This window comes from Phaenicophaeus curvirostris, chromosome 5 (genome assembly GCF_032191515.1).
Source record: "Phaenicophaeus curvirostris isolate KB17595 chromosome 5, BPBGC_Pcur_1.0, whole genome shotgun sequence".
Taxonomy (NCBI): Eukaryota; Metazoa; Chordata; class Aves; order Cuculiformes; family Cuculidae; genus Phaenicophaeus; species Phaenicophaeus curvirostris.
Window position 1 is genome coordinate 32,130,236 of NC_091396.1, and position 14,482 is coordinate 32,144,717.

Below are 14,482 nucleotides of genomic sequence, written 5' to 3' on the forward strand. Positions count from 1 at the left end.
TGAGAGCCATGAACTGTTTTTCCCAGTCTCTGCTATGATGCTGACAAGGGCTATGGCTAGAAGGGCTTTCTGAGTGTGTCAATCTGTTGTGTAATCATTTGCATTTACAGCTGTTTCTGACCGCAGAAGACGCTCCCTACATTTCAAACAGCTCTCTTCTGAGCAACAGGAAATGCACCCTGCTAAGGTGGTAGTGTGGATGGGGATGACATCACCACCATGCATGTGTTTTGGTACTATTAACCATGATCCCTTCTGATTTGCTCCACAGATACTGTGTGGGAAAGAGATCCCTCGCTGGGTGAACCGCCTGGCCTACTTCAGCTCATGCATCCCCTTCCTCCAGAGCTGCCTCCCCAAGGAGTGGCTGACCCCAGCAGCTCTGCAGAGCCACATCAGCCTCGGCCTCCACAAAGAGGAGCAGGAGGACACAACAGATGAGGAGTCCCCTTCTACCTCTGCAGCCCCCTCAGCCTCAGGCATGTCGCGAACCTGTAGACACACTCGAGTCTAAACTGTGCCCAGTACGCCCTCAGATAACATCCTCCTCTCTCTTGTACTATTTTTCTCAAACCTTTTTGCACACCTTAGTTTCTCTCTTCTTCAGCAGACAACACAGGGGAAGGAAGATCCTTTCTACTAAGGAGGTGAAGCTTCTGTCCCTTTTCCAAGGGGAAAAGGTGCCACTACAGTTGCTTCGCAAAATGACTGTGAACCCCAATGCTGAACTGAGGAGCATGGCAACTAAACTGGTTTCCTCTCCCAGGGCCTCCATGCTCCTTGATCCATGGATAACTGCTGTCTCTCTTGGGCATAAGACCATAGGTATGGACAAGGGAGCACCATACTGTGAGGTTCCTTCTCTGGAACTCTTTTATCTTTTTATCTCTTCCCCTACCCATGTGACTCTGGCAGTCTCCTCTCTATTTTATCTGGGTTTGCCATTCCCCTATGACAAATCTCCTGCCTACACCCAGTGAAGGAAGCAGAGCCAGAAACTCAACCTTCTCATCTCTTAGACCAGCAACAATCTCCACTCAGCCCCATCCCTTTTGGAATTATCAGGTTTCTAACTCATGTGAAGGACAAATGAAAGGTGCTGCTGTTCTACAACACCAGTTGAATGAATATGTTAAAACTGCTTTTCTTTGGGGTCAAAAAGAGGATGGGGTTAGGGCATACAGGCAGCTATTAAGTAGGTGTGGAGGTGACTGTTGACAATTATTGGTGCTTTTTGGCACAGGCCCCTTTTAGTTCCCCTAATTCTAGACAGTGTTCCTGGTTTTCTTTTTATACTAAGATTCCCTGAGAATCTCTCTCCTAGCTGGTATTTGCTGGTTGTCTTTGGGGAAATGGCCCTCCTGAGCACAAGAAGGAGGAGAGAGAATCTGTTTGGAAGGTTAGTATTTCCTACAGCTTTTCATCCTACACTCACAGATCTAAAATGTGGCTTTAGAACCACCCTTCCCCAGCCTATTTTTGAGTCAGCCTGAGAAGATAAAAAATGCATGTTGAACCCAAAGAATGTCAATCTGTTTCCTTCTCCTCCCTTTTTGGAGGTGGAGTGGGAAACATAAGGCCACATCTGGAAAGCATGGATGACCCCTCCATTGCATGGGCCACCATGGTGCCTTCCATTGTGTGCACTATTTCAGTGGCATGAAAAATGGGCGCAGCTGGCTCACTGGCCTCTCCAGGCTGGCTCTTGACAAGAATCTGGTTTTTGGACATATTTATGCTTATTCTGACAACTGACGAGAAAGCAAAGGAGGAGGAAAGGACAAGTACAGCAACTTTTCCTCTCAATTACATCACTAGGAGTTCTAGTCAGAAGATGTAGGAGAGAATAAAAGGGGAAATCCAGCCCCCCTCTCTCCCTTGAAACTCCTCTTGGATACACAAAGTAGGATGAAAACAGAGCAGGTGTAGTGTTGGAAGGAGGTTGCCATTTTAGAAATGCTACTACCAAGTCAGGAGTTCCACTTTCCACGCAGAAAGAACTACAAGCCCTTAAGTTGGGTTGTTATTTCCTCCTATTGGTTGCAATAGCATGCTAAGTCCAACCAGCTGTTTCTTTCACTCAGGTATATGGACGTGTGTGCTGTCAGGGCTGAAGGTCTTGGCTATGGTGTATATCATGCCTGCACAGACAGTGCTTAGTATTTTGCTGCGTGTGCGTGCTCTTAGTGAAGCAGGAGGCTTTGGAGAGATATGTTGGGTGGAAATATAACTCATAGGATGGCCTCACTCCACCTCCTCCTGAAGTGATGCATGTTTGGGCAACAAAATCTTTACAACAGGCCTCTCATTTTCATCCTCTGAACAAATTGCTGCAAGTTCTGTACTGAACTAAAGTCATGTTCCTTATTAACCTTGTCTACTCACAGCCAATACTGCATTGTGAGTGATTCTGCAGCTCCTGGTGTCCAGTCCAGCACAAATCTTGATTACCTTGGATTGCCCAGGGATGTTTAATAAGATTTCCATCCTGTTCTCTATCCTGCTTCCCAGAAACCACGTTACACAATGTACTGTTGCACTCTCTATTCCCCTGCAGTCATGGTCATTGTAGCCTAAACCAGAAGTGCAAGCTTCATTTGGCTGAAATTCCCAGGGTGCCTGCCAACAGCCAGCAGCACGTTATGTGCAGTGATTTTTAAAATATCTTTTTAGATCCATCTCTGGAGGAAAGTGAGAAGAGGCTTTCCCAGAGCTTTTGTCGAGGTCAGGGAAACCGCAGTCAGAAACACCTAGTTCCTGATATGACAAAAAGCAGTCAGCCATCCCCATTATGTTTGTGCTCTGCACCTGAGCTCCAGATAAAGCACCATATATACATCTAGGAGAGAATTAGACCTCCATAGGCACATTTCACACAGAAGACCCTTTCAGAGTATTTCACAAACTAAAACATGCTGAACTGGCCGTATGGTAACCTGCGCAAGAAAGCTGCATTCAGCTTCCTTGGGGACATGAATATGTGCTTTAAGTATTGGGAACAACATTTGGGGCAAGCTGTCAATGTCATTGAAAACAGGTGTTTGTTTATCTACTTCTATGTTTGTCTGTCTGTTTATGGTAGTAGGGGTCACATCAAGGAGGCATCAAACCTTTGTTGTAAATCAAAACCAGAATATATTGCAATCTTCAAAAGCATTTCTCCTCACTCCTCTCTGTTCAAGGTGACTGACCAACAATGACAAGAACAAAGGGATACTGTGCAAATAAAACATATATTGATCATAGCTTTACCTCTGTAATTTAATAGCATTTTGGATTATCAAACATGAAGACATTTTAAAAGTCTACTTTACTGTCTACCTCTGGCACAGCATGCTTCCAGTTATTACAAAATTGCTATTCTTTAATTATATCACATTTATATTTAGTTACGCATTTGCTTTCTCTTGCTGTTTTAGGGCATAACACTATGGGAAAATTTAAGATACCAACAGCTACCAATGAAAACAAAAGAGCAGCTTATGGATCTTAACAAGAGTACCTCATTGCACTGGCACAAACGCTTTACCCTTCTTCTTACTGGCAGGAATTCTGGTGCCCTTTTAAAACTTGGAGTGAGAGGGCACCAACTTTGCATATGGGCATCAGCAGCTGTGGGTGATGTCTTGAGCAGAAAGCTAATAGTACTCGGGCGAGACAGTAAGACTGAAGGTGAGGTTAGCCTAATGCTGGAATGCTAGAGTTACAATACAAACCACTTCTGGAAGTTAGCATGAGAAGAAAGAGGAAAGTAATAAATTCTCTTCTCAGCACATCTCTATCTATAATATCAACTCTCTTAATTTCTGATCATTCTTACTGAGTTTTTTTGACAGTTGGTTTCCACTTCCTGAGTTTATGATCTGAGGCCTATACCTCTTAAAAAAAGTTTATGATGTTTTAAAAGGGACAGTTGTACTTTCAGAGGCCCTGGGTGAGCTAGACCCCCAGCTCTGAGCTTGTGCTCTGTGATGAGTGCATCGTAGCCTCAGTACAGCACGGGGATGGACACAGATCTGTTCTCTTGCTCTTATTGCTCCCAACTAAGAGCTTGCATTTCTGGAATTCAGATCTGTTTTGCCTTCATGTCATTGAGGTGTCCTAGAAGCAGTCATTTCATGCTACGTTGCTTTTTTATTCTTCAGTTCTGTTTATTTGCCTCTAGGCTGGTGAGGCTCTCAGAACAAGTTAGTGGCCAACAGATTGCAACAACATTAGCTTATCTTCTTATTATATGTGTTTTATTTTCTTCTCATTTTAGTTTGTAGGTGTGTGGTGCCTTACTGACATGTTCAGAAAACTTAAGTGAAGTACCTCCACCAACTCCTTGATGTGATAAATGTAGAAGACCAAAGGAAGTAATCATCAGTGTTTTATTTTCAAATGGTTTTAAGTGACTCTGAGTTGAGGCAGCAGGTGCCGTGTTCCACTTTGTCCCTGCTGTGCTTGCCATCAGACAATGACTGGGGTTGTGGAAAGGCTGTGTAGTGACTCAAGAAGTAATTAAAAGAGGAGTTTTCATTCTCCCAGCTCCACTCTTCCATTGCCACAGGCTATCAGAACATGGCAGAGCCTTTGGCTACAGTAATATATGAAAACACCACAGCCTCTGTCTGATGGAATGGATTTGTCTGCAGAAACATGTTCCTCTCTCACCTTCAAGGTTCTTGAAGGGAACTTCTCCTGAGGGATTTCGTGTGCCAAACCACCCGGCCATGTGGTAGAACCGAGCTCCTCATCAGCCTCAGTGTTATCTCGAGAATCTTCTTCTCTACAGTATTTTGTTGTTGCTTTCTCATTTCTGTGACTTCAATGCTAGCTTTACTGAATGTGAATTCCCCTTTCCCATACACATCCAAAAGGAAATTTATCTTAGTAGGATAATTCAGGGTCAGGCCTGGCTTACTGCAGTTTTGTGGACAGTGCTTTCACCTCACCAATACGGACCACACTGTAGCAAAGACCTTTGCGACTAACTAACTGGAATTCAGACAGGATGAGCTGCCACTCATGGATGTCATTACCTTAGTATAATAGCACAATATAAGCTCATAATGTTTTGTGATACTAGTGAGCGGGCATTCACAGGTACCAAACGTAATCAATGGTAAGAACAGCATAATATGCAGCAGCCCTAATACACAAAATGAGAATGCTGCTGTGCCAGGTGTGAAACAAACACCTAAAAAAATAGTATGTTTGCAAAAAATGACTCAGGAGGGGCTTCAGGACAGCTCAGGTTTTGCAGCCATGGAGCAAAATCATTTTAAGCCTTGATTTCCCTCTCAGCACACATGCTTCTTCTGGCATGACCTGATCTTAAATCCCAGCTGCATCCTTGTACAGGTGACAGCATAGCTCGAGCCCTATCCTTTTCTTCCCACAGGTACAGTGGGAAGCTTCGTAAAATATAATTGTAAAATCCAGCTATGTAAAATGTGACCACCCTGGCTACGGCTGATTTGGGACAGGGGGACATGCTCCCTGACAAACATTTCTCCTCAAGAAAGCCAGTGAAGTGGATGAAGACATTTATAGGCCAATCCTGTACCAGCATGTTGGTTGTGTGTTCAACAAACAGCTGATACCAAAAATGCCAGCAAATAAACTTTCTAAGACTCATTCTGGAGTTTTAGAAAGCAAGCACCCTTTATCAGGCCTGGGCAACCCAAGGGAGCAATCTCTATCAATGGTGTGCAATGAAACAAGAGCTGGGGACAGAATGGATTTCCCATTTCCATACATATATATAAATTTTCCCAGAAATCTTATGCATATTTTAATACTTTCCAAGTTCCAATTTTCATGTTATGAAACTTTGCAATAGTCAAAACTCTTGCTAATTTGGAGCTGGCTCCAGCTCTCTGCTTGACCTTGGCTTTCAGATTAGTTAGGATTCCAAACAGAGGTGATGACAGGAGACATCTGTTTAGCACAGATCATTCCTTACACAAAATGTTATCATTTTCAAAGAAAGGATAGTGTCTGAAAAATACCATTTTAAGGAAAACATGCTATCAGAAGGACATTCTGTCCAACTTTGAAAAATGACAGCTCCTTAGATGAAACTTAACTGTACTTTAGCTTAAATCAAAATCATAGAATTATAGAATCACTCGGATGGAAACGACTCACTGGATCATCGAGTCCAACCATTCCTATCAATCACTAAACCATGCCCCTCAGCACCTCATCCACCTGTCCTTTAAACACCTCCAGGGAAGGTGACTCAACGACCTCCCTGAGCAGCCTGTTCCAGTGCCCAATGACCCTTTCCGTGAAAAATTTTTTCCTGATATCCAGAAACCTCCCCTGGCGGAGCTTGAGGCCATTCCCTCTTGTCTTGTCCCCTGTCACTTGGGAGAAGAGGCCAGCTCCCTCCTCTCCACAACCTCCTTTCAGGTAGTTGTAGAGAGCAATAAGGACTCCCCTCAGCCTCCTCTTCTCCAGGCTAAAAAACCCTCAGCTACTCCTCGTAAGACTTGTTCTTCAGCCCCCTCACCAGCTTTGTTGCTCTTCTCTGGACTCGCTCCAGAGCCTCAACATCCTTATTCTGGTGAGAGGCCCAGAAATGAACACAGTTGAGGTGTGGTCTCACCAGACAATATTCCACTCTGAAATATTCCACATATTGTTATCAGCTCCAGCTCTCTGCTTGACCTTGCACATGAGACAGGGAAAGGCTGCAGAGGTGAATACAGAAACAGACACATCTGGTCGGCATAGTACACACTGCACACAAGATATTATCTTCCTAGACATAAGGAAGAACTTCTTCACAATGAGGGTGGCTGCCCCATCCCTGGAGGTGTTCAAGGCCATGTTGGATGGGGCCTCGAGCAGCCTGGTCTAGTGGGATGTCCCATAAATCAAAACTATTCCACTTTTTGAAATAGCAACTTCTTCCCGCATGACAGCCCTTAACCCAAAGGGCTTTTGCGCCCGGATGCAGGGACACACTCTGCCCGACCCCCGGAACGCCGGTTTCCGGGCGCGTGGCGGCAGGGGGAACGCTCCGGCTGGCGGACCCGGCCCCGCCGGAAGCGCCTCCCGGGGCCCGCGGGGAGGAGGCGGATGGAGAGGCTCCGGAAGCTGTGGCGGGGCCGCACCATGACCTTCGGGGTCCCCCTGTTGGTGAGCGGGGGGCCGGGGGCAGGCACGGCCCGGGCCGCTGCGGGGGGTTCGGCCGGAGCACGGGGGGCGGCGGCGGCAGCCGGGGTTACGCTGGAAGGTGATGGGGAGCAGGTTTTGGAGGGCCTGGGACGTGCACCCTGCTCCGCCCGCAGGGTCGGCCTTGGCGTCAGGGAGAGGGTGAGGAAGAGGTTCAAAGGAGGTTGTATAGAAGAGGGAGCTGGCCTCTTCTTTTAAGTGACAGGTGATAGGACAAGCGGGAATGGCCTCAGGCTGCGCCAGGGGAGGTTCAGACTGGATATCAGGAAAAAAAAATTCACAGAAAGGGTCATTGGACACTGGCACAGGCTGCCCAGGGAAGTGGTTGAGTCACCATCTCTAGAGGTGTGTAAAAGAAGGGTAGATGAGGTGCTCAGGGACATAGTGACAGATAGGAATGGTTGGAGTTGATGATCCAGTGGGTCTTTTCCAACCTGGTGATTCTGTGATTCAGTGTTCTGGACTGAAAGTGAGGCAAGTGCATCTTGGTGGTTTTCCTTAAAAAAGCTGCTTATACCTGACTTCCTTTAGCTTTTCAATCTGAAGGAAGGAATTTTGTTATGTTAAGGGAATGAATTAGGATCAAATTTTATTTAAGTTAAAGTAGCAGTAAATTTCATTTAAGTAGTTGTGGTTTTTGAAAGTCAGACAGAATGTCCCTCTGACAGCGTGTTTTCTTTAAAACAATGTTTTTCCAGGCACTGTCCATGCTTTGAAGAGGATAATAATAGAATCATAGAATAATTTGTATTGGAAGGGACCTTAAAGATCTTCCAGTTGCAGCCCCCCTGCCATGGGCAGTGAAGGAAGGAATAAATCATTATGTTAAGAGAATGAAGTAGCTTGAGCAATAATAAGAAGAATCAAATCTTGGTGAGCTTGCAGTTAGAAAGAATGTGATTGTAGCAGGAGTTTAGCTTGTTTACTAGTTGAAACAAGGAACAAATCAAGTATTGAAAGGATGGTCCAGAAGGAACAAAGGACAGACCTGAGCTCACCAAGAGGGCTCAATGAGGAAGGGGATAAGATAAAGACGATCAGAGGCGTCTGAAGACGCAAAGAAACTGTGATGTGCCTACAAGAGTGGGTGATAAACTATGATAATGAGTTCCTGGAAAAGATGGATATGTAACATTTTTCTGGGAATCTATATGGATATTTATGTGTAACCAGTATATAAGTCATGTAACCAGCCTCAATAGTTGGACACATTAGGTGGGTTACTCCCTGTGTACCCCAGTGCCATTTATTAAAAGAATACCTGCTTAATAATCAAATTGGCATTGATTATTGAGTTTGGCTTTTTCACAGCATCAAACTGAAGCAGTGGTTTTGGTTTGGTAATTTGTATATCTCAGAAAATGAAAAGAATTTAGCTTGAATGGATTGATGGGTTTTAGTTACAGTTGTTCTCAAAGTCAAAGGTGAGGCGTAACTATTTAGAGTAGTTGAGATTAGAGAAGAGCTGTAGAGTCAAAGAAATAAACTAAAGTTTTAAGACAGGCTGATTGTACTTGCCTGTCCTAAGTAGAGGAGGAAAGATTAAACAACTTGGATGCACTTATGGATAAAAACTTGGGAAGAAAGACAAAAGCAGCAGCCGGGACAGTGACTTGACTTAGGCAGTCTGTTTATGCAATTTGTGTTTCATTTTCCATATATACAACTGGTTTAGAAAAAGCAGGCAAATTTCAAGGTGGATAAAGAGTAGGGCAAAGGATAATTCCAACATTTGTGTAATACTACTAGAGGAATTAGCATTATCCTCCTCAAATATTCAGCAACGTGCCTCAGAAAAATAGAGTGATCCAAAAAAGGACAGTGGCGCTTCATAGAGTTAAAGTTTAACATGACAACTTCATGAATAATTTGCATCAGCAATTCTACTCCCTGATGCTGCAGACAAATTCTTCACGTAACACTTTTCGTAAAGTGATCAAGCATAGTGTAGCAGTTGTTTAGATATCCTGCTGCATACATGATGTCCAGAACTTTGCTGCTTTCATGCTTAGACTGAATTTATTTTGTGTTCTAATTTTTTGCGACATTTTTTGGGTGCTCTGACATTATTCTTTAGTTTAATAGCACCTTTCTTAGATGCTTAAGGTTGGATATTGTTTTAGGTCACAGTCCTAGTGTTTATGTAATGCTTTGAAAGTGATGGGAGCCCAGGCAATTTAGTACTCTTTAGCTCAATTTTAACTCCATAAAAGACTTGGAGAGAATATTGAGTGATTAAATTATAGCTGTTTGGAGGTGGTGACCTGGTTGGGTAAAAAGTCACCATTGCTTTCTGATAATAAATATACAAGATTTGATATTTGATAACTAGTATATTTGATTAACTAGTATAGTAGGTGAGAGATGGAACTGATAGAAAACATCATGTCGTTGATAAAGCCTCTACATTATCTTCCCTGTGAAAATTGCATGTTGGAGAAAGTATGGCAAAGATATATTTCTTATCCTTTGTGTTCTCAAAGGGTTGTAAAAATACTATGAAATGTAGTTATTGGGTGCCTTCCAAATTGAGAGATGTCTTAGGTAGGGTGGATCCTGCAGAAATAATGTGGCTGTAGTATTGTAATGATGTTTCTGTTTTGTCATGAGACACAGAACCTTGTCGAAAGAAAAGTAAAACATGGACCAGGACTCTTCCAGTCTAGTCAGAGTGCTCAGTTGGAGTAATTTTGCAGCTTTGTGATACCATTATACAGATGATGAAGTCAAACCGTAAAGTCCAGAGGACAGCAACATAAAAGATAGAGCAGGTATTTCACCTTTACGGAATGCCTATAGGAATTGGCTTAGTTTATTTTAGAAAAGTCTGAGAAGTTCTGTACACCATATATGGAGAGTGGTGATTGCTTTTCATAGCTTGGGAAAGAAGTACCAAAATAAATGAGCTTTAGATCAGATGTTAGGAAAATATTACTTTTTGTTAGGAAGGAGCACTTGTAATGCATTTTTAGGGGAGTTGAGGAGAGATTAAACAGCCATCTTGCAGTGATATAGATTTTTCTCAGTAGTTCTTCAGTACTGGAGCTGGGACTTCAGCTTCCCAGGCCAAAGTGGACCTGTGGTTGTCCTTTCAGCCCTCCTAGTGGTTTTGCATGATTTGCTATAAGTCATAGCAGAAATTTTTGAGACTTTTATACTGCCTAGTTTCATTCCATTTCTGTTACCGCAGAGCTCCTTCCTCCAGAGACGACGCTATATAGAGAAATATTCTATTGTATTTCTTTCCAGGGTTTCATATCTCCCTGCCTTAAAATTATTCTCCCTTGTGAATACTTCAGAATATATCTCTGTTGCTGCTCAAAGGTTTCCCAAGGAGTAAGAAAAAGAAAATTTTTGCAATTCTTGTCAGTTCCCCAGCTATCTATTGAACTCTGAAAGCATCTCTGAACCTGAACAGAGTTGTGCTAGAAGATCAATTACAGCAAAAGAGACACTGAATCTGCGCACAGAATCAGAAGGAGCATGCCTTTGTAACTCTTTAAGTTCTACTGGATTTGTTGATAATGCTGAAACTGAAGGTTTCTGCTGAATTCTTGCATCTTGTACATAATTTTTTTCATTAGATAGATGCTGAACTTAGTGCTGCTGGACTTTTCATCAGTACCATGTTGTCTTTTTTACAAAAAAAAAATTGAACAGCTTTCACATCTTCCTTTTTTACACTGCATATTGGAATGAAGAAAATCCCTGTGCAACTTTTTCTAAAGGCCCCAAGATTAAAGAGATCATAATTCAATGTGGGAATATATGCTGATCTAATGATGTGGCCTTATCAGGTTGTTAGGGAGAAGTTTGGAATACATCAAGGTCGAGAAGCAGCTACAGCGTGAGAACAAGAAGGCAGTCTACATGCAAGATTACTTATACAAAAACTGCTAGGGGAAACATTGGGCTTTAGCCAAGCGTTACGTAAATATTAGACAAGATAGCAGAAAAGTACAAAAGGCTTGCTTGCTTGCTTGCTAATAAATGACTTGATTTCCAGTCATATTGATTGTCTGTGATCTTGTCCGGGGTACCTGCATGGGTTCAGTCTCCCACAATTAAAAGACGAATGATTGTCTCATTATACACATGCATATCACAGAATCACAGAATCACAGAATAACCAGGTTGGAAGAGACCCACCGGATCACCGAGTCCAACCGTTCCTACCAAACACTAAACCATATCCCTCAGCACCTCGTCCACCCGTGCCTTAAACACCTCCAGGGAAGGTGACTCAACCACCTCCCTGGGCAGCCTGTTCCAGTGCCCAATGACCCTTTCTGTAAAGAATTTTTTCCTAACGTCTAGCCTAAACCTCCCCTGTTGGAGCTTGAGGCCATTCCCTCTTGTCCTGTCCCCTGTCACTTGGGAGAAGAGGCCAGCACCCTCCTCTCTACAACCTCCTTTCAGGTAGTTGTAGAGAGCAATGAGGTCACCCCTCAGCCTCCTCTTCTCCAGGCTAAACAACCCCAGCTCTCTCAGCCGCTCCTCATAAGGCCTGTTCTCCAGCCCTTTCACCAGCTTTGTTGCTCTTCTCTGGACTCTCTCCAGAGCCTCAACATCCTTCTTGTGGTGAGGGGCCCAGAACTGAACACAGTATTCGAGGAGCGGTCTCACCAGTGCCGAGTACAGAGGGAGGATAACCTCCCTGGACCTGCTGGTCACGCCGTTTCTGATACAAGCCAAGATGCCATTGGCCTTCTTGGCCACTTGGGCACACTGCTGGCTCATATTCAGTCGGCTGTCAACCAACACCCCCAGGTCCCTCTCCTCCAGGCAGCTTTCTAGACAGACTTCTCCCAGTCTGTAGCACTGCATAGGGTTGTTGTGCCCCAAGTGCAGGACCCGGCATTTGGCCTTGTTAAACCTCATGCCATTGGACTCTGCCCAGCGGTCCAGCCTGTTCAGATCCCTTTGCAGAGCCTCCCGACCCTCCAGCAGATCGACACTTCCACCCAGCTTAGTGTCATCCGCAAACTTGCTAAGGGTGCATTCGATGCCTTCATCCAGGTCATTGATGAAGACATTGAACAGGGCTGGACCCAGCACTGAGCCCTGGGGAACCCCACTTGTCACTGGCCTCCAGCTGGATTTCACACCATTTACCACCACTCTCTGGGCCCGGCCATCCAACCAGTTTTCCACCCAGGAGAGTGTGCGCCTGTCCAGCCCAGAGGCATATACACAAGTATATGTTTAAAATATTCCTTACTTTTTAGTGTATCTTGATCCTTTGTTCTTTTGGGCTTGGGGCTGTTAGAATATTTCAGTGCAAAAGGAATTTTCTTCATTGATCTTTAAACCTCAAAATGACAACAGCTTTCAGAGTAAGATGTGTAAATCACAGTTTTCAGGCATACTTTCTCAGAAGATAAGAGTGTTTTTTTGTGAGCACCAATAAGACTACAGGAGGTAGGAATGAAACCTGCAGGAAACCTCAATTTGTAGATGTTTCCTTTAGCTCTGTAAACTTTGAAGATAAGATAGCTCTGCATGACATGAAACAGTAAGCATGCAGGAGAGAGGGATGTCACCTGGCATGGAGTATCTTAACAGCTTGAGTGCTGCAGGGTGAGTACTTCTGAAGTGTTGGTAAAGATGGCAACATCTGTGTAGATGTTGGGTTGAACTTAAGCAACCTTACAGCTGTATCTGCAAAATCTGCTGTTATGGTAGAGGGGTGTGACACTTCTGTGGTAACTTAAATGTCTTTGTCAGTTATATTGGCATCTCCATTTCCTATCACGATAATGGGAACTCTCTCCTTGTCACATGAAGCCTAAGTAGTTTTCAAGATATTTGGTTCTGTTATAGAAGAACAGCTTCATTCACTGGTACTTTATATTCCACAGTCAACTCCACCTGACCAAAAGGGATGTGTCTATCAATGTCCTGTTGCTGCTGTGCTGCTTCCATAAGATCTTGAGAGAGCAAAGCTTTTTGGTATTACAGCTAGTGGATTCAGTGTTGTACCATCCTTATGAGAGACTGAGCATGTAAGGTTACTTCTCTAGCGTGATTGGAATGTTCGAAGGTTACTGGAAAGTATTTCAGGTAGGGTATCAATGGTGATTCTAGGGCATTGAGGAAACATGTATGGATTTCAAATTGCGAAGTAGTAACAATTTTAAAAGAACATGTTAAAAAAAAAAATCCATATGCACGCACCACTTTCCAAAACTTGGGTTTGTTGTTCTGTCTCTATCTGATTCTAGACAAGGATTCTTCATATTCTGTAAGTTGCAAAATGAATGGATAGATGCAATTCCAGTCTTAGCTCCAAGATGCTCCAAAGCTAGTCTGAGACTGCGTTGTTGCTGGAGCAAAGAGGCTGTCAGTGGGATTCCCGCCTTTGATGCCTTTCCCATGTCACACACAGGGTGATATACGTGCTGTGCCTACTGTTGCCAAAAGAGAAAATGGAAGTAGTTTGGAACAGTGAAAGACTTCTGTGAATAAACATGTTTCTAAAATATATTTCTGTCAATGTTTATGCACACAGATTGTACTGCAATGCCATCTACATTGCTGCCTGCAACAGTTCAAGTTTACTTTGATAAACACTGTCAAGAGATGCCAAGAATGCATGTCATGTACAGGACAAGAAAACAGGTCAGATTAGACAGAGTCCCTAATAATGTTGCATCAACATGGTCAGTGCTTCCAGACACCATTAAAGAATGTCAGTGGCATCTCAGGCCCTTGTTAATGAACTAGTTGTCTCTCAAGCTTTTTGACAAACAAAACAAAACACCTTTCCCAGACCTCAGGATGTGAAATTATGTGTCTGTTGGTTAGTTTTGTTCACTGAGGAAGTTGGGGTCATCTGGAAACCATGACTTCTGCTCAGAAATGTTTTACAAGTATTGTGAAATGGTATTATATTGTGCTATGAGTCACTGAAAGTGAAAGCTTTACAGAGTTAATGGATAGAGAAACTGTTTTCTCATTTAAATGTGCTTAAGTAACTAAGTTTCCAAAGATTTCTTCAAATACAACATTCCTAATTAATTTCATGAAAATCTGTTGGAATTCTGAGCCCTGGGGTATGCTGAATAAAAGCTATACCTTTTATTCCCATAGATTCTGGAGGATCTGCACATAAAGGTGAAAATTCTTCTCAGGAGTAGTCATGTTTCTGAGATCTGTTGTTGCCATCAGTGTTTATGTGTAGAAACTGTTATTACATTATAGGATCATAGAATGGTTTGGGTTGGAAAGGACCTTTACAGGTCATCTACTCCAACCCCCTTGCAGTGAGCAGGGACATCTTCAACTAGATCAGGTTGCTCGGAGCTCCATC

General features: G+C 43.4%; 3 protein-coding genes across 7 annotated transcripts in view; all 3 read left to right on the plus strand.

The window, feature by feature from the left end:
• SYNJ2BP (synaptojanin 2 binding protein) overlaps positions 1 to 14,482 on the plus strand; it is a 106,457-nt gene that overhangs the window by 89,298 nt on the left and 2,677 nt on the right. For 3 of the 5 annotated variants that reach the window (XR_011337537.1, XR_011337539.1, XR_011337540.1), the window contains 2 exons: positions 272 to 1,399; positions 13,682 to 13,861. Coding sequence is in view for 1 of the 5 variants with exons in the window: in XM_069858314.1 (XP_069714415.1) it covers positions 272 to 514 (243 nt within the window). In the remaining 4 variants the exon portion in view is untranslated. Of the gene's footprint in view, positions 1 to 271; positions 3,305 to 13,681; positions 13,862 to 14,482 lie in introns of those variants that run through there. The other 2 variants (XR_011337538.1, XM_069858314.1) reach the window with 2 other exon arrangements.
• The window catches only part of SLC8A3 (solute carrier family 8 member A3), a 275,261-nt gene that overhangs the window by 62,472 nt on the left and 198,307 nt on the right, over positions 1 to 14,482 (plus strand). The gene's annotated exons all lie outside the window — the stretch shown is intronic.
• The window catches only part of COX16 (cytochrome c oxidase assembly factor COX16), a 52,457-nt gene continuing 45,002 nt past the window's right edge, over positions 7,028 to 14,482 (plus strand). Inside the window, exon 1 of the mRNA XM_069858331.1 lies at positions 7,028 to 7,134. Within this exon, the coding sequence (XP_069714432.1) occupies positions 7,075 to 7,134 (60 nt within the window). The 5' untranslated portion in view covers positions 7,028 to 7,074. The remainder of the gene's footprint in view (positions 7,135 to 14,482) is intronic.